At 38.0% G+C, this 20,886-nt stretch overlaps 2 protein-coding genes across 2 annotated transcripts in view; one reads left to right on the top strand and one right to left on the bottom strand.

The window, feature by feature from the left end:
- The window catches only part of LOC311289253 (membrane-spanning 4-domains subfamily A member 8-like), a 48,392-nt gene extending 43,607 nt beyond the window's left edge, over positions 1-4,785 (top strand). The window contains exons 8-10 of the mRNA XM_084407097.1: positions 2,748-2,898; positions 3,147-3,365; positions 3,729-4,785. Of these exons, the coding sequence (XP_084263223.1) occupies positions 2,748-2,780 (33 nt within the window). The 3' untranslated portion in view covers positions 2,781-2,898; positions 3,147-3,365; positions 3,729-4,785. The remainder of the gene's footprint in view (positions 1-2,747; positions 2,899-3,146; positions 3,366-3,728) is intronic.
- Positions 1-20,886, bottom strand: part of LOC311289216 (tripartite motif-containing protein 16-like) — a 696,468-nt gene that overhangs the window by 577,659 nt on the left and 97,923 nt on the right. The gene's annotated exons all lie outside the window — the stretch shown is intronic.

Here is a 20,886-nt window from a genome sequence, read left to right on the forward strand (position 1 = left end):
GGCCTTCGCCCTTTCAGGGCTTGGGCCCTAAAAAACCCTGAACTCCCTCTGTATCAACAATGTGCCCTGAGACAATGGACATCAGCTAGCTTCAGGGTGGGTAGGACATTGGAATCTGTTTACAGACCTGCTGTGGTTTAATTAGCAGCTACTAAACGCATTATTATCGAGACGAGTCATGATTTATACGGTTTATATGGTCGGAGTGGTGGCTAGCTTGTGGAGTTTGACAAAAGTGCTTCCAACGTGTTTACGTTAGCTGCTAGCTCTTTCCCTAGGTTGGATCGTTTGGTATATAGCTTGATTTTGTTGCTCAATTTCAATGAATGAGTGTCTCAGTTTTGTTGAACGCTATATTGAACACAATATGTTTTGTGTATGTGACAACGTTACATCCAGCCCTTTGCTTAGCTTGCTATCATGATAACAGTTAACATACTTCTCTGTCCTCTGCCTTGACGTGAGCGTTTCAGCGCCCTGTCTCTGCGGTTACGTGTTAGTACTTGCCATTGGTCTATCGGTCTGCCCTGTACTACAGCCTGAAAAGTTTAACATTGACGGAATGGCCTCAGGTTTAGCCTAAACCTCACCAGTGAACCGGTTGTATTAAAAGTACAACGCTCTAAATAGTCTGTCGCTAACAAAATGCTCACTACGGACTCGAAATCCAGGGGCTGCATGCAATGGCTGCTCTGCTAGTGTTGGTTAGCAACGGAGTAGCTTACCATTCCAGTGACGTTGCCGAATGTTGAAATCCAACATGGCGGCGCCCGTGTAACAACAACAACATTTTCAACATAACATTTTATCCCTTTTAACAAATTCTGCCACTTTAAAAATTGTACCAATGAGAATAAATAAAATACATCTGTTATATCACCTTTACTCAAAATTGCAGTTCAGTTCATCTTTAACCGTCTTGCTGAATTAGAACATTTTTGGTCATTTTCAGTTTAAAGTCTAATCAAAATAAAGTCATATGACATGATCTTGAAAAACATTTAACTAAATACAGAGTTTTAGACTTATCATCTTCAGATTTTAAACATAAAATGTTTAGACATGTGGCTTTAGCTGTAGTGCATTTCTAGATTGATACAATGCCAACTTCAATTTTATTTTAATGAAGATGTTTCATAAAAAATTAATTTCTAATAACTTTACAAAACTTTGAAGCTATTTATAAAAAATTTTTTCATTATGATAGTAATTAATTCTACATTTACAGTAAACTGCCAGGTGTCAACTTTCAAATGAGACCATACTTGTGCTTTTAGTACAAAGGGTTCATGAACTGTATCTGTTTCAGTTTGGGTATGTCATTTCTGGGGATTTTTCAAAAGTGGGGTTGCAGCTTAAAGTCCCTGTAAAGTCAAAATTAAGTAAGTGTTCTGAGTTTGTCACACCACAGAAAAATGTGTTATTAGCCACCCAGTCAAATTCGAATGATAAAAAAAGCCGGCAATTTAATACTTAAAATAAGCAGAGGTGGAAAGAGTACTGAAAATTTGTACTCAAGTACAAGTACCGTTACATTGCTGAAATAATACTCAATTACAAGTAAAAGTACTGGTGTCAAAAAAGTAATTAAGTAAAAGTACAAATTACTCTTCTCAAAAACTACTCAGAGTACTAGTTACTAATTACTTTTTAGCTGGCGATAGTTAATGCATTACCAATAAAAATATTCAACAAAATCATAGATTTATGTAGAAAATAGCTACTTTTAACACGTTTTTACCTTATTGTCAAAGGACATTAATTAGTGGATACTGGAATTTCTAACTTCAATATGACACCTTGAAATATGTCAATATTCAGTAGGCCTAGCCTATAATTTTTAATACCATCGGGAAAACTACTACATACTAAATATTTTAATATCTACATTTTTGTCCATCCATTTTGTCAAGGCAATCATTATTTTCAAGCATTGAAAAGCACAACACTCATTGTAACAGTAATCTATTTGAATGGAAAAGTTTAATTCAAGTCTTCTGAAGAGACACGTCCACTTTATAAGGTGAGATTTTAATTTAGGCTTTTGTTTACATATTTAAACATTGATCAATAACCATTACAATAATCTAATATTTACTCACTCAGTGTATTTGTCTTTACAATAGGGTAACGTGAACGTTGCAATAGCTCACACACAGCACAAGGAAGCTTGATTTCAATTCAAACTGAATTTACTTTGCAAAAAGACTAGATTTTTAATTAAAACGAACAGTATTTATATCGTTTTTACCTCTTATAACACAGCCGAGTCCAAATGATCTGAGGGCGCGGGCGGGTATAGATATATACACTAGACGTCGCCTTGGCTACTGCAGTTCATTGGAACTGAACCGTAGACAAGGCGACATCTAGTGTATATATCTATACCCGCCCGCGCCCTCAGATCATTTGGACTCGGCTGTGTTCAAGAGGTAACAACGATATAAATACTGTTCGTTTTCTCACACAAACCGCTCGTTTCGTGTCTTAGGCCATCAATGTGTGCTTACGATGGGGAATTGTTTAATTTGGACGATGTGGAATTGTTTTAATTTGGACTCTGTGCTTGCTCTTTGAGACAGTGACCGTATACCTGCATGAAATGACTGACAGACAAGAACGGTTTGGCCTAAAAATATCAAAATTGAAACTACTGCGGAAAAAAAGACACCTACATCTTGGATGCCCTTGAGGTAAGCTAAAACATACCAAAATTTTATTTCAAAGTGAACTATCCCTTTAATCAGGAAATTCAAAACCTCACCATTGGCCATAACTGAGGAGGCAGAGAGAGCTGCTAAAGAGGTCCTCTATCCTCCTTCCCCATGTGTAACTGGGGAAGAACAGAACATCTTCTCAAGCCCTGGGTACCTGAGTCTGCGGGGAAATATTGAGATAGTAAGTTAATTTAAAAGCATAATTGAATATCTAGTACATTATCCTGGTATACTTAACCTAGGTAAATGTAAGCTATTATACTTGTGTTTCTGAATCACAGTCCTAGAGTACCCTAACACTCTTATTTGAGATGCACAATTTAGGTGAATTAACCTTGATTGGGAATACATAGCATATATTCAGTGTTGGGGATACCTGGACCAGGACTGAGAAACACTCATCTGTGACACTGGGCTCTTATTTTCCAGGTGCAAGTGGCCAGGATGACTCGGGCCCAGTTTCCCATCCTGGACCTTTGTGTGAGATGTGGAACTACCAGTAAACTCTCTAAAACATCTCATTATGGAGAGACGAGGCGTTGGTGGAGCTGTATGTCAGCGATAAGGTGGAGGTCACCCACCTAAGAGCCAATATTCGGCCGAATGGAAAAGGAAAAATTTGACTCCTCCAACTACACAACTGTCAAGGTAAACAAATATACATTTCAAAGATTATGAAAGACAAATAAACAATCGTTAATAAAAAATAAGAACAAATAATTAAACTGCAAGCATTGAGATCTTCGTAATCGAATCAGGAACATCTCTGTTGATACCCAGCCCCAAGGGTGAACTAAATTAAGTCAAAGAGGAGAAAAAAGAAAAAAATCTTACATTGATAGTTACAATCAGCATAAATGTTAGATTTCTTCTAAATATTTACATTAATTGTTAAGACATAAAAAATATATACACATACACTGTGTATATTATTCACTATGTATATATATATATATATACAGTATATGACAATATTTTTTTGTATGACTGTGCCTTTATGTGTATCCTAAGTGTGGATTTGTTTTGAGCGCCAGACCCTCGAGGCAGTGTTGACGATTATTGGAGTGTCAGAAGATGACGGCATGCTCATCCTTTTGGACAGTGAGTTGGAAGACTTCACTGTACTAAGTCATTTTTACTCTGGCAATATTAATGACTTGGTACAGCAGCTTCCGAATACATTAAAAGTCCAGCACGTTAATCGTCGTGCTGAGACTACAACACCTAGAGCAAGTTCAGATCGTGGATCCAGTTGAGGTGGCAGAATCCCTGGACCTAATTGAGGTGGCAGATCCATGGATCCAACTGAGGTAGCAGAATCCATGGATGGTGAAAACACAGAATGAGGATTAAAATTTGTTTGTGTCATGATCATTGACTTTTATTTTTATTTTTATTAGGTTTTGTTTTCTTAAGTTCTGATTGTTTTAAAGCAAATTTTTCATTCGTTTTGATTTAAGGCACGTGGTTTTACAACGTGGTCACAATTTAGTAAAATCAGGGACCATTTAATAGATAGAATGCACGATTTAGCAAATGAATGAGGGAATGAATTATATTGTGCATGATGAGGAAACGAGAACCTTCTCACTTAAGCCTATTGTTAATTCGTGGCCAATATTTGTCATCTATGAAGAAAATTTGCACACAAAATAACAAATATTAAACAAAAAGATCATGATTTAAGTAACATATTAATGTTTTTTAGGCGTAATTAGTAATTACTGATAAATCGTGTAAAACGTAAAGTTTAAAACTGATTAAAAAAATATGGCTAACGTCTTACAAAGCTACCTCATCATTAACCCTCTTGGGTCGGCAAACGCGCCAGCGCGTTTTGCTCTATTTTGCTGCTATGTGGAAAAAAAAATAGACTTAAAATACTATGTCATTTTTGGTCATAAAGATTACAGACTTAAGAAATATGAAAAAATAAACTTAAATGTCTACTTTTTCCACTTTCAATCGAAATAAAACATTGTGCTTTTTGTAAAAGAAAGAAAATAAACAGGGTGCTTTCTGTGTGCTTTTTGTAAAAGAAAGAAAATAAACAGGGTGCTTTCTGCCTCTCCGTCTCCGTGAATTTTTTTTCTGGAGCACGTCTCTAAACTTAAGAACACAAAACTTTTCAAATGTATAGAATGAAGTGATGACAAGACAATCGTTGATTGAATTAATCAAAAAATCCGTAATATGCATTTTTTTACTGTTGCTTACCTGTCGAGAGCAGTTGGAGTGGAGATTGGAAATCCCTCAATCATCACGTTTTCTTCTTTCTGCGCATGCGCAGATTCCTTTCTTCAAGGACTAAATTTTACTTGATTTTCTTAAATTTGCTTCAAGTATTTAATTAATGCATGTAAATATGCCAGAGAGTCAGAAGTCAATTTTACTTGTCTGTTGGATGTCTAATATTTACAAGTAAAAAATGAGTATATAATTAGGATTTACTTAAAGGGATAGTTCACCCAAAAATGAAAATTCTGTCATCATTTACTCACCCTCAAGTTGTTTCAAACCTGTAAGCATTTTTTTTTTTTCTGCTGAACACAAAAGATGATATTTTGAAAAATGTCTGTAACCAAACAGTTGATGGACCCCATTGACTTCCATAGTAGGAAAAAAAAAATACTATGGAAGTCAATGGGGACCATCAACTGTTTGGTTACAGACATTTTTCAAAATATCTTCTTTTTTAAGTTATTTTTTTAACTTACTGGGGACTGTCATCGCCAGTGGCCCATGCATATCGACTGTCACTAAAAATCAGTGGTAAAAAAACGTGAGGAAATGCTAGATTTTTTTATAGCTGGCAAAGTTAAAGATGGGGTATGTGATTTGCAAAACGGCCGGCAGATTTTGAAAATACACAACTCAAATGGTCCTACCTTCTTTCCTTTGACTCCACCCATTCGAAGAACATGGACATGGATGGGGGGAGGGGGGTATGGTACGACCGTTTGATTGACGCACTTACTGTCCAATGATTCTAGGTGGTCTTGGAAATGATTGGCTGGAGTTTTTCGAGTCCTGCCCGTTCCACAGATGATTAAATTGCTTAATTTTCATTTCAGTGCTTCTAACTCAGTGGCTGTAAGCGGGTTAGGAATAGGATTTCAAGTGATTTAGAAAAAATGGCCAAAAAAGATAATTACATACCCCACCTTTAAAGTCTAATGAAATACACTGACGCCTTATTTTTGTCCTTTCAAAAGTAACTGATGCTGCCTTCACGTGCTATGGAAAAGATGATATTTTCCACTTGTGAACTGGTATTTACCAGTGTGTTGTGTTCAAGTGCTTTTGTTGTTGTAATGTAGTACCCGCAAGGTCTGTGTCAGTAGAATATCTTTTTTATCTTTACAAAAACAAAAACAAAACGTAAATGTGGTGCTTTCTGATGATTACAACATAATTAATAATAAAAAAAAATAAAACATGACATAAAATGATTAAATATGAACCAAGGAAATTGCGGCGAAGTTGAAAATTGAGTGTTAACGCATTATATTACAATCGTTAATGACACAACATTGTATAGGCTACAAAAACTACCCGCTAACAGTATTCACGACTCTTGCGTTGCTCTCCGCCATTTTGAAAAGGTCAAAGGTTATCTCATCTCGGCAACTCGTGCATCAAAATATTCTACGAGTTGCCCAGTGGAAAATACCACATGAGGGGGTGTTCATGTGCATTTTCCATGTCGGATTTTGGTATTTACCATAATTACCATAGCACGTGAAGGCACCATGAATGCCCTGCTATATATTAGCCTACATTAATTATAATTGTATTTAAAACATAACATGTATATGTATAATTATGTCATTATAAAATATATATTTGTATATATACACACTATAAATGCATATATTTGAAAATAATACATTTTCCGCTTAAAAAAAAAAGTTCTGTACATAGCCTAGAGATCTACGCGCCCCCTAAACCCACATAATAAAGATGGACAGTGACATAGAAATTTGCACAAATTAAGCATGTTCCATACAATTGAGGTATTATCGAAATTTCTACATTTTAATAACGAGTGATTATTTAACAAAAGGCATGTAAAACGGTCAGGGTTACATTTTAGACACACACACACACACACACACACACACACACACACACACACCTCTGAAGCAATAGAAAAGTCCTCGGTCGGAACCGCATCACTCGCAAGACGAAACCTGTGCAAGGCCGAAGTCCACCATTCTCCAGTTGAATGCTTGCTACACACACATAGTTTAGATGTGTCCATGGGTGATGGCCAACCAAACGCCCGCAGCCGGAGTCCAGCCCGGGCAGCATCGCGGGGAAAGATGCACTGGAACTTTTGCACCACGAAAACAAACGCGCTTCCCATCATTGCCTCTCTCATCTATTATGCAATATAACAGTTTGACAATTTGACATGTATGTCATTGGAAAGTTCCACGTGGTGTCATGAATAATTAAGAGCAAGTGTCTTCTCATTGGATAAGAAAACTCAGTCATGAATAATTATGAGACACCGACGAGTCATCAAAGTACTATAGTGCTCTGCCACGTCTGTGATGTGGACACGATGAAGATTTTAAACCCGGAAGACGAAAATAGCGGAAAAAAACTAAAATTTAACCATTTCCCCCCTACTATTAAATCTAACAGATGCTAACATTGTCTTAAATGGTGTTCAACACACATACCTGTGTTAAAATCTCAGAAAATTTGGTTTAGGGTTTCATAACCCTTTAAGACAATGTCATTAAAGTCCGCGTGAACCGGAAGTTGCAAACGACTTTTCTCCAGTGTTGTGACGTATTTCCCAGTGAAAAGGTATATTGAACAGAGGGCAGGGTTTTTACTCTAGCGCTCCTCCTCTCCATCTCTCGCTCATAGCAGACTAACAGTTTGAGGGGAGTGGTTAAGCGTTTCCCAAACCAAGCCGTCAAACATACGTCATCAGGGAAGGTCCTCCAATGCAGAGGGGAGGGGCATTTTCAGATTTTGATTAAAGATTACAAAGCCAAAAATTTTTTTTGTGTGGATTGACTTGCACGGATGAATTGTTCACCACAAAACTAACAATTTAGGCAAACAAAGTAAATATGGTCAATTTTGAATTCATGTGGACTTTAACTATGCCATGTACTCAGATCACTGAGGTTATAATTAAACCGGTTTTATTAAAATAGGAACACACCAAAGTTTTCAATATATTTTACCTGATTATCAAATAATTCCCTCCATCAATTCTACTTTTATGTAAATGCTGCGTGACTTTTACGTGTTTTAATGGGCGCGCGCACTGAACTTTCGAGTTGCATTTGAACTGGAGGGCGTTACCATGGAAACGGGACGGCAGCTCAACTGACACAAAGCAATAACTCCGTCTTTCACTGTTGTTTTCACTACTTTCAGGTAAGTTTAGTCCCTAAACTTACACAAATAGTACATACAAATGCTTCTGACATTCTTTCATGTAAATAACATTCTTTCATGTAAATAACACGCTTCCGTTGAATATTTACTTTATAGAAATGATTTAGTGTCTTAGGGAAAACATATTTTTTTAATGGATATCAATGGAGAAGGAGAAGAGGCTTCACAGAACCGTTTTTGTGAGGAAATAGCTTATTTAAAGTGTGAGTTGCAGGTTAACCACCACAACCAATTAATGTGTAAATTAAAGTGCTCTAGTTATTTCTGTCTTAAAATGCGTTAAAATAACATTTATTGTGGTTTCTTCAAAGGTAGCGTGTTTTTTACGTTAACTGGGTGATGTCGTCATAAGAGGCACTCGCAACCCATACTCTGCTAGATTCTTACTGTATTATGGCTATTTGGAGAATGACTGAGGATGTGGGAAACCATCAAATTCTTTATGGACCACAGCCGTCATGTAGAATAGCAAGGAGGGACAACGACTGAAGACATTATTTACTTACATGGTGTCAGTCCAAATCAGAGCTGTAGAGATGCACACACTGCACAGGCACCAATCGCTAGTCTCATCGATGCCTCAAACGTCATGTAATACCCTTCCTCAATCCACGCTTTATCAATTTCTCACAATTTAATTAGCGATGTTTATTGTCAGAAAAGAAAAAGAGAGATCGATGTCCCCATCACTGTGTTACTGTACGTTTACACCGCCACCGACTTGAGCTGCAAAGAAGCTCTGGCCGCCCTGTCAAGGACGCTTGTCAAAAAGTACGGAGAAGCTTGTTGACGCTTTGGCCGCTCTGAAGTCTGTGTCACACCATGAAATGTAAACAGGAAAAAAAACAAGCAATACATTGACACTAGAAACCTTTTATAATGGCAGCATTTTTATAACCGTTTTGGTCACATTTGGTCGGGAAAAAAAATATTTTGATTAATATGCGCGAGGGAGAGCGAGCAAGACGTGTTGTTTGAAGACGGTGAAGGTGAGTGAGTGCGCGCGCGCGGCCGGGGCTCTCTCTCTTTTGTAACTGGTCCCTATATGAAAATAACATCATAAATTTGATATACCGTATTTTCCGCACTATAAGGCGCACTTAAAAGCCTTTAATTTTTTCAAAAAACGACAGTGCGCCTTATAATCCGGAGCGGCTTATATATGGATCTGGCGCCTTATGTTAACGTCTGTTAAACAACCGCTGACTTAAACCTTGTTTATACTTTCGCCTGACACCGGAGCGCGAGCCTCCGCTGACTGCGCGCGCAACTCCCCAAACAGACGAGGCATTTATACTTGACGCAACTGTTTTGTTTTAGACTAAACACCAGACCATATAACTGATTTAGACGCGCAAACTGGGTGCCGGTGTGATGAGATGTACTACTAATATCCGTCTGCTCGGGCAGATTCGGCTCAAAGTCATGCATCTTCGGATTCAGAGGCGCGCGCGCTGTTAAGCCGAATCTGCCCGAACAGACAGATATAATTTTTTTTATTACCTTCACGCTCATGCGGACGCGTCGAGTATAAACAAGGTATGGTTTACATTTGGACTTTGGATGTGATCTTAGGCTTGAAAAGGTTGGTGACCACTGCATAACGCAAACCCAGTCAAACGTTTGACTGCAGTATCTTCTATTCTATGCGCCTTATAATCCGGTGCGCCCTATATATGAAAACAGTTCTAAAATAGGCCATTCATTGAAGGTGCGCCTTATAATCCGGTGCGCCTTATAGTGCAGAAAATACGGTAATAACGTCATAAATTTCATCATAAATGATAGGAAACCCAGCAACAGCGATTATCAGTTTCTCCTCCATTTTCTCGAAACTAATGTTTTGGTAGGAACGAAAGTTTACATCGTATGTTTCTCCGGAATCAGCCAGCACGAAGGACGTCTATATTCTGATTGGTTGCTGGCGTTTTGCCGCTGAACCGCGTCATAGCTCATTACCATAAAGTTGAGCTTCTCTCAACTTTCAGATTGACGCTCAAAACGCCCAAAACGCGACGCCGATGGATTTGACGCTCCTTGCAGCTGAGAGAAGCCAGCTTCCATTGAAAATGAATGACTTCCGGTAACTTTGGAAGCTCAAGTCGGCGGCGGTGTGAACGCACAGTTGGTGTGGGCTATGCCACTCAATTGACCTATGGCTAAGCCACGCCCCCTCCACTCACTCGGACAAACAGTCAACATTCGGCAACAGGCATGGCAGCTGTCACAGTAGGAGACATTTCACAGGAGGCAATTGATGATTTTTGGAGACAGAAATATTATATATCATCTCGAAGTCACCAAAAGGGCATTAACTATGCATTGGAGGGTTATATTAATAATTTTATTGTTGAGAAGGTCGATAAGCTTCAGCTCCAGACAAAGATTTACAGGTCACAGTGTAAACGTTATAGTTTGGTGCTATTTCGCTTCAAACGCTCGCTTTATACGCGCGTCCTATTTGCTTTGGACGCGCGAATGGATTCAAAATGTTCAATCGTTGAACTAGACGCGATACACGCGAATTTGACGCTCTATTCGCGTTTGGTGTGAACGCAGCATAATGAACAGGCTGCGATGTCAAGATTGGTTACATTAGAGATGTTAAAGATAACGTTCAAATACATTGTTGACTTGCCTTAGAACAGATGTAGACATCCTTGTTTAATTTATCCATGTTTAGTTGGTGTTGTGGTCTACCGCATAACTTAATCCAGAGCAGACACTTATCTCGGTTGAGATGTGGTTTGGGAAAGAGTAAAAAAATACACACCGTCGCCCAGCCTCTCAGGATACCTAGTTTCGGAGTTGCATGTACCCCATGCACACCGTTTGACCATTTTAAACTTAAAATGACAAGAAAAAACATATAAAGACTAATGAAAACTGACTAACTGCAATGCATTTCAATGGATGTGGAAGCAGAGAATGTCCGAGTGTATTGGGTTAGCTATGCACACTGTGATTGGCTCATCGTGTTTGGGGGCGTGGCTTAGCCATAGGTCAATTGAATCAGCAGTGGAGAGTAGTGATGGGAAGTCTGGTTCTTTTCCGCGAACCGGTTCTTTCGGACTGTTCGTTTCAATGAACCGGTTCAAAAAAACGGTTCACCAGTTCTTTTACGTCATCACGTAATGACGTCAATTCTATCATCCCGGCGTATAAATATACATTCAAATAAAGGCATTTGTAATCATAACTTAAGTTAAATAATCGTACTCATCGTCATAATCATCTTGGATAGGTTTCTTACGTTTTGAAAATGAACCCTGTAGTAGGCCTAAGGCGATGCGCAAACGCGGATGTTTTACATGTCTTAAAGTGAATAAACTGACCTTCATCATTTTTATTTTATTTATAATTAAATAAACTTACATTTCGCCGAATTCGGCCCCTCATTCAAGTCATTGGTTCACCCGTGCTCATGTATCAGCACAGCACATCACAGTATATAAACACAGCATCAGTTGGCCAAAAGTTCGGTTCAGAGACGGTGCGATCACGCATGCGCAGTCTCTCCAGTTCGTCGGTTCTCCGTATCGAACGTGTCCGAAAGAAACAGTTCTCGGTTCTGTGCTGGTGATCCGAGAACTGCTGCAACAACCAGTTCTTGACTCGAGAACCGTAGCATGCCTGTGTCTGTGAGCTGAAAACTACTGAAACCTTAGGCTAATTCAGTCGACAAAATTAAAAAATCGATGCATGTCTCCAGTATGTTTAATACGTTATGTTTTGATTAACACATTATAAACATTTAAAATTTGCACCCTTTAAAATCTTGGCAAGAGTTTACGTCAAAAATTTATCACCTTACTTAGAAATTAAATGATCTGTTCCTGAAAATAATGTTTTAGTATAATAATAAATGTTTAGTTTTATAATCCATTCATTGTTTCCAATCTTTAAAATAATACAGTGAAAAGGCAGTAGCCTATGTGATAAACATGTTTCTAACATGTTTTATTTTGTTACACTTATTGATGTTCAACAAAATACTTAAGAAACATGCATTTCGTCCCTCTGAAAAAATTGCACGCATGCTCAGCTCATCAGTTCTCCGTATCGAACGTGTCCGAAAGAAACAGTTCACAGTTCTGTACTGGTGATCCGAGAACAGCTGTACCTGTACGTTCGGCAGTGCACGCATGCTCAGTATCAACTGCTCGTGCTCATCACTTCTCTCAGCACAACATGTCTCAGTTCAGTGAACTGTTGGATTTACTGAAGTAACATATATGCCTACTCCGGGATATTGGTTTATTTTGAGTCGAAGGGACTGTCAGGACTCAGGCATGTCCGAAAGTGAGTAACTTAACTTGTGGATCAGCGCTGACGCAAGACGCGAACTGTTTCGAACGATTCAGTCCGATTTAGTGTACTGGTTCGACCAGTTCACTAAAAAGAACCGGTTCAAAAGAACGATTCGTTCACGAACCGGCCATCACTAGTGGAGAGTATGTGCTTCCATGAGGTGAACGTGTTATGGAGTTTAGTGGAACAGCTCGACCTGCGACCGGCTGATCTGATGAGCCTGAACCCGGTGCCTGAACCTGTTTGTTTTGCGAATAGCTTATTCTCATTTCAGGCAGGATCACGGTCCCCTTGAAGTCGGCACACACGAGTATGTTTACAATTGAGTTATTTTATCCATAATTTTTTTATCATATAAAACATACAGCCAACTTTTCTGTAGTTATGTAAGGCATCTATAGCTTTAAAATAAATACAACATTGAAGAGGGAATGGCATCCGAAATGAGTTTAACCCGGCATTTAAACCCCATGTTAAGCCGACGCATGTCTCCAGGGTCATAGTCATCGTTAGTGAAGTGCTCGCTGCATATGACGGCTGACTTGGTCACAGAGGCAGCAGTTAAATCCGCCCGCTTGGTAGCCACAAACCTCACCCAGGCACGAATCAACCTTTTGTCCTTGGGGAAATTGTGGACCCTGTTTGACGAATTTGTACATCCCGCACAAACACAACAGTTTACCATTTTGCTAGTGTACTATGGATTATGCCGGTAACTCTACTAGTGAGTTCCTCTTATGACGTCACGCCCCATCTAGTGGAAGGGAGCGGTTAAAACCACTGTTAAAAGTGCCAACTTTTCATATTAGCCTATATTCAGCATTTTGGTATAAAAAACAATGGTGGGCGGTTTTTATCTTTATGTTTAATAAACACATTGCATTATCTTCGTGAAAAATTTAACCTGCAATTTACACTTTAATGAATCGACTGCCTGTCCATTAATCTTCAACATATTTTGAGCTAAACAATACTTTTGTTGGGAATGATAGATGTAGATTTTACTATGATAAAAAGGTTATTTTATGAGAGAATGCAAAGAAGGGAATGTCGTGACAGGATCCGTTTGCGACATTACCATAGTATTTAATAGTAATATTGAGTGATATTGTATTATGGTCTAAAGAAAGTATAAAATGCAGATGTTTTCTTTCTTTGACTTTCAGGTTTTACCAGTTATGATAAGACTTGAATTGTAACTGTATGTATGCATATGACGCTGATATTATGCATTTTAATAAATAAAAACAACATGAATTTAATTATAAATATTTGTATGTTGTTTAATTAAAATAAAACTTTAAGTGTTGTGTCAACTGCTGTGTGCTTAATGATGATGATATAACGCTTTGTCATGAATGATGGTATAAAAATATCTATATATGTATTAAATTACAATTAAGTTTTTAGTGTAATCTTATATGTAGTTTTTTGTGGCCTGCAATGACTAGTACTTTGCAGCTAATAGAGATATTCATGCTTCTTTTTTTCCTACAGTAAACGACAGTCCACAAACAATGCAGTCCTACTGTACCTTTACTAGCGATATAACACCAAATTTATTCACAAGACCAACACGCTAATATTCCACAAGAAACTGACTGTCATAAAACATTGAACTGAGTGCACTGACGTCACTGCCATAGGCTGAGGTGCCTCGCGTGATCCAGGTAAGCAGAACGCTTTCTCTGATGGTAAGAGACACCCTCTCATCTCTCTATAATAAGACAAATCTCTGGAGGCATGCTCCAAGCACACTCTCATCTCATCCCTATTCCCACATTTGTAGTATAATGACACTATAACGGAAACCTTTTTTTTTTTTTTTGCAAAGGTCCCTTCAGGGGCTCCGTACAATTGCTCCCTCCAAAATGGACAAAACTGCATATTCGACAAGGGTTAAAAAAATTACTCCATACAATTAAAACGCATCTATTACAACTGTCACTATTGAAGTGATATGTGAAAATAAAGGAAAGTGTTGCGGCATTACAGTTAAAGATGAATATGTGGCATGCAAGATTACTTTTTTAACTTTTTTTTCAGCGTTGAGTAACCAATCAACCACCAATCACACAAATCTCTGTTTAGCTCATAATGCAATCAGATTAGTTCACCAATGAAGAAACAAACTGCGGGTTTGCGGGAGTTTTTAGTTGCGTTCACGCCAGTGCTGCTCACCTCAGTCAGTCTCACACACACACACACTCTGACTGGATTCTGCCAATTCGCTCGAGGAAACGTGTAGATTCTATGTAAGAAAGATATTCATTTATAATCCTTTTTTTTTTTTTTATAAAATAAAATAACAATGTCTGTATTTTCTAATGAGTAAAAAGCAATTAATTCATAAATGTTTCTTGTCATAGCCTACAAGAATGACATTGTTTGGTTGCCATCCTGAGGGTAAGAGTGAAATAAAATACAGGTAATATTTATGAATGTTGATTATGAAAAATATACAGAACATAAACAAGTGCTTTTGTTTCCTCTTTTTGTGAACGGCTGAAGATGTTGGTGCTAAAGCTAGCATGTGCTCCACAGCTGGACATGCCTAATTATTGAGGTGATTTTTAAATGCATATGTTTAAAAAAAAATATCACAATAACAACTATTTGAAAACAAAATCTTTTATAAAATTTAAAACATAAAGAAACAAACATTTACAAGAGTTAAAAATGAAACAAACACGCTAAGAACAAAAACACTTTCAAATAACCACTAAACTAGCTTATTAACATAAACTAACTGAACTACTACAACTAAATGAAATCTAACTGAACTACTACTATTTAATGAAAACTTTTAACTAATAAATTTAACAAAATATTAATAAACTAAACAAACTAATACTACAAAATGATTTTATTTTTCATGGTTGAAATTAATTGATATCACACGTTTTTTTTAACATGTTGTATTTTTAGGTGGACCGGCAGCTGGTGTATGAGGTCATCGGCACGACCCTGGTAGAGGTCAGTCGGGACACTGAATTCAGTGAAGTCCTCACAGAGGAGAGTGAGGCTGCCATCTTCCTCGACACCCCGACAACCTGCATCTCCAAAGTCTCCTCCTTCCTCTCAGTAGTCTGGATTTTAACAAAAAATACAATTTACATTCAGGTTTACATCTCCTTAAAAGCACAATGAATGTATTAACTAAATGCTATACCTCAGTGATATTGCACCCTACTAGAAAAATGACATATTGCTATAGGGAAATTATAGCAACCATGTAACCAGCAATGAGAATGGTTAATGCTACAATCAGGCATGAAAACTCCTCACCTTTCGGCGAAATTCGCCGTTTTAAAACCAAAATGGGTCACCTACCGTTCAACCGTTCATGACCTCGAGACTAGATTACTGTAATGCTTTATTAGCTGGTTGTCCTGCATCCTCAATAATCAAGCTACAGTTAGTCCAGAATGCAGCCGCTAGAGTTCTTACTAGATCAAGAAAATATGATCATATAACACCGATTTTATCATCACTGCATTGGTTACCTATAAAGTCCCGTATTAATTACAAGGTATTGCTACTGACTTATAAAGCCCTAAACGGCTTAGCTCCAGTCTATTTAACGGATCTTCTATCGCCCTATAATCCATCGCGCTCTTTAAGATCACTAAATTCGAGGCTTCTGGTCATACCTAGGATATCCAGAACCACCAAAGGAGGGAGAGCATTTTCACATTTAGCGCCACAACTCTGGAATAGCCTTCCTGATACTGTTCGTTGCTCAGACTCGCTCTCCCAGTTTAAAACTAGATTAAATAGTTTGTTAAATAGGGATTGTCGTGGCCGTGGCCAGCATTTACCCGCTATATCTCTATAGTTACCATAAACTTCGCAGCTTTAAAAAAACAATCATCATTCCTAATGCCGAAATCTGACAGCCAATCCGAGTCAGAGTAGGGCAGAATTGTTTTCTCTTTTACACACTGCCGACCAAAGAACCGCACGGCGACCAAAGAACCGCACGTCGGAAAGCAAGCCTGAGGTAAGATATCTTACAATGTTTACTGTCCTGTCAGATACAGACAGCGATGTTGCCAATGTCATAGAAGAGGGCGGGATAATATCGCGAGCGGGCGCGGGCGCCGTGAGCGCTGAGCGAGCAGGAACGAGTAGTGAGTTGTCGTCGAAAAAGATGGATAACGCAAAAAAGCTGTCGGGAGCTAAAAATAGAAAAAGAAAGAGGGGAAAGGAGATGGCATGTCAACTGATGCGACAGCAGCTAAATAAGTGGATGGTGAAAGGCTACAGGTAGGATTTTGTTTTGTGTGATGTCCAGGCATGTAGGCTAATGCCATCGGGACTACCGGGAGATTCCCGGTGGGCCGACGTGCTTTTTGGGCCGATACATCTCATACTTTTTTGTTTTGTTTTTTGTCTTAACCAGTGTTGGTCAAGTTACTTGGAAATAGTAATTAGTTACTGATTACTGATTACTTCTCCAAGAAAGTAATCCAGTTACTTTACTGATTACTTATTTTCAAAAGTAATTAGTTACTTTACTAGTTACTTTTTAAAAACATGATGCACAAAATGAATACGCTATAAAGCAATAGACCTTTCAGCCTAATTCTATTCTTTCTGCATATTCCATCATCTAAAATTGAATTAAATGAAACATTCTTTTTTAAAACTTGTTTTATTAGTTTCATTATTTTAACTTTATGCACATTGCATCAATGACTCACTCATTAAGATGGTCGCCTGCCGCCTCCTACTGGCGGTTTTTAAATATTATTTCCATGCACAAATTATATTTCTTATTTGTATATTCAAAAAATATTGTAAATAATCTCATTACATTATTTAATGCAGTTTAATTTGATTGGTAACAGCCCTTTAGCATCTTATTATTCTATTTTAATTTATTGATCAAATTTAAGAATTTAAAATGAAAGATGAAGCAAACGATTAGGGAAAAATGCCCTTTATAAAGGTTAAAATATCATAAATATGCCGATGTATATATGCTGAACTGATGAGAATACTGATTCGGAATAAATTATATTTACAACACACACAAAAAAATCAAAAAATTTTCCTGTGCAAACAAATGTTTTTACTCGGACAAGTGAATGACCGACCGAAGGACAAATGAAAAGGCTTAAATGTTGAGCCCTGGTATATATATTTTTTATTATTATTCATTTATTTACCCATAAACCTGTCTTTAGGAAGCCATAAGTTACAGTGGCAAGAATAACTTTGTGAAACCTTTGGGGGTGGTGGACAGGGTTTACATTAAGACAGGAGTTTGCCTTAATCTAGTTGATCATGCATTTCTTTTCTTTTATTCCACAGCTGATGTGTGCAGTTTTTTATTGCTTGCATTAAAATAATTTTCTCTTGTTTTGTTTTTTAATTGAAGTCTTTTTCTTCTGCCATTCATGCTTATCAGCTCCATGCAATCTTAAGCTTTTCTTGGTTCAGCTGCACACAGTCTGAAAAGGTTTTTTTGGCAGTTTGCTAAAATAAAAGAGCCATTCTAAGAGCCATCGTTTAAGCTGTTGACTTTTCTACCTTGAGAAAGAACGTTAAACGAACAACTTAAAAAGGCATGACAAATCATGACATAAGACTGACATCACTCACAACGTACCAATGCATTATCCCTCATGAACAAATATAACGTCTGATGTTTGCATACGTGCATACCAGTTTACAATTACGACATCGTTCATGAATAAACATGACGTCTGAACACGGACAAACGGTGCGTGTTAACGCGTCAAAATTCACGCGTTTCGTTTAAAGACTTGAACGCGATCGCCTGCCATAGTGTTTACCACTGACTTCGCGGCGCTCATGTCATTGTCACTCACAAGTCACGACTCACGCCACGAGACAGTCTCGCAGTTTAACGCAGTAACGCAGCCTGCTTACGGGGAAGTAACAGTAATCTAATTACTGTTTTTGCAATTGTAATCCCTTACTTTACTCGTTACTTGAAAAAAGTAATCGGATTACAGTAACGCGTTATTGCCCATCAGTGGTCTTAACGGCCCATAAAACTCGTACATCGGCGGCCCATTCGTTTTGTTGTGCTTAATTGCCGGTGCTGGATTAGTGCGTATTTAGTGTGTAATGCATTGGTCCAAAAAAAAAAAAAGTCAGCGTTAGTTTTTTTCCTGACACCCCATGAAACACGTAGATCAGCGGCTCATTGGTTCTTTTCTTGATTGGGCTAGCCCAATCACATCTTTAATGTGAAGTATAGAAATATACTCTTTCAAGTATAGAAATTAGTACAAAAATAATTATGAAAGTTTCCTTTATTTTTCAGTGCATTTGTTTTACAATATGGCTATTACTATCATGGGATTAATATTATAACTATTATTATGTAGTAGTACTGTAGACAGACACTGTAACTAAAAGAGTTATTAATTTTTTTTTTGTTTAATTTGCACCAGATTGATGAATTTAACATTAAAAAGCACAACATTTTCTTACGGGGGAGCATGCCCCCGAACCCCCTGAGAGGGACAGAGGTCCACTCACCACAGTGATTAAAAAAACCTGAGAGAAACACTGGTATTGCTATGTGGGGTATAGTTCAATTCTTGATTGGATTTTTTGCTGCCGCATCCTTCTCACCTTTTTTACCCCTGACCTGTTTTCATGCCTGTACAATTATTATAATAATAGGTTAATCAATTTTTATTGGGTGCTTAACTTCATGTTAGATTTACACTATGCACAGTTTTTTATATTTCTAATGGGCTGGGGGTTTGTTACACATGTTGTGGATAGGGATGAACAATATTATCAGAGCGTCATCGGTAAAGGCTTAAAATGTAGTCATCAGCCCGATATGGAAAATTATGCTGATTATGTGCTTGCAATAACTGTCATGTATGTTAGCGATAAGATCATGTCAGCAGTTGAAGTGAACGTTTGTCTGTGATGAGATTCACTTTAATGGATTGCTGTGTTGAGCTTGACAATGCGAGTACAGTTGCGTCTGGTGTGTGATAATAATAATAATAATACATTTTTATTTATAATGCGCCTTTCATATACTCAAAGCGCTACAGCATACATAACAAAATAGTCAAACAATCAAACATTGCAATAAAAAAAATCAGTATAAAAAAAATAGTTTATAAATTAAAAGCTTGACTAAAAAATGTGTCTTAAGAAGTCTCTTAAAACAATCCACAGAAGCAGCATCCCTGATAGTCGCAGGTAATGTATTCCATAACTTTGGCGCATTACAGGAAAAGGCCCTTCCCCCCCATATTTTTTAATTTACAACGAGGCTGAAACAAAGAGAGAGAGCCAGCAGAGCGGAGAGAGCGAGCAGGAATGGATGGAGTAACCAAATCACAGATGTAATCTGGAGCCAGCCCATGTACAGCTTTATAAGTTAAAATCAGAACTTTAAAATCAATACGTGACTGAACTGGAAGCCAATGCAGTTGCTGGAGCACAGGTGTAATGTGATGGCGTGATGATGTGTGAGTCAAAACACGTGCGGCAGAGTTCTGTATATATTGCAACCTCTTAATAGAGTTTGCTGGTAAACCCACAAAGAGAGAGTTACAATAATCAAGCCTTGACGTGATGAAGGCATGGATAAGCCTCTCTGCATCAGGCCTAGAGAGAACCGGTCTAATGCGCGCAATGTTCCTCAGATGGAAAAAACCAACCTTTGTTATGTTTTTAAAATGAGAATTAAAACTTAGCTGGGCATCAAAAATAACGCCCAAGTTAGGAACCTGGCCAGGAGGGGACAATTGGGTGCTGTCTACTAAGATTCTAAAATCCTTACATTTACTGACATTCAAAGGAGTGCCAATAAATAAGACTTCAGTTTTGGGGCAGTTTAGTTTTAGAAAGTTGAGTTTCATCCACGCTTTAATTTCCAGCAAACAGTCAGACAGGTTTGAAGAGGAAAAATTAAGATCAGGCTGAGAGCTGATATAAATCTGGGTGTCGTCTGCATAGCAGTGATAGCTCAGGCAATATTTCTGAATGATCTGCCCGAGAGGCAACATATAGACACTAAATAAAGTAGGACCCAAGACTGACCCCTGAGGGACACCCTGACACAGAGAAACAGTCTGAGATCTGTTTGAACCCAGGTAGACAAATTGTGAACGACCTGAGAGGTAAGATTCAAACCAGTTTAACACCGTTCCAGACAGACCGGTCCACTTATGCAATCTATCCGATAATATACTATGACATATGGTATCGAATGCAGCAGTAAGGTCTAACATGACCAAAATGCCACAAGCCCCAGAGTCAGCTATAACGAGGAGGTCATTCAGAACCCTGACCAGAGCAGTCTCTGTACTGTGTCCAGATCTTAACCCGGATTGAAACCTTTCTAATAGGCTATTCGTACGGAGATGAGTATGGAGTTGCCCAACAACCACACGCTCAAGCACTTTTGCCAGGAAAGGTA

Source organism: Rutilus rutilus (assembly GCF_951802725.1).
Source record: "Rutilus rutilus genome assembly, chromosome: 4".
In the NCBI taxonomy this organism is placed as follows: domain Eukaryota; kingdom Metazoa; phylum Chordata; class Actinopteri; order Cypriniformes; family Leuciscidae; genus Rutilus; species Rutilus rutilus.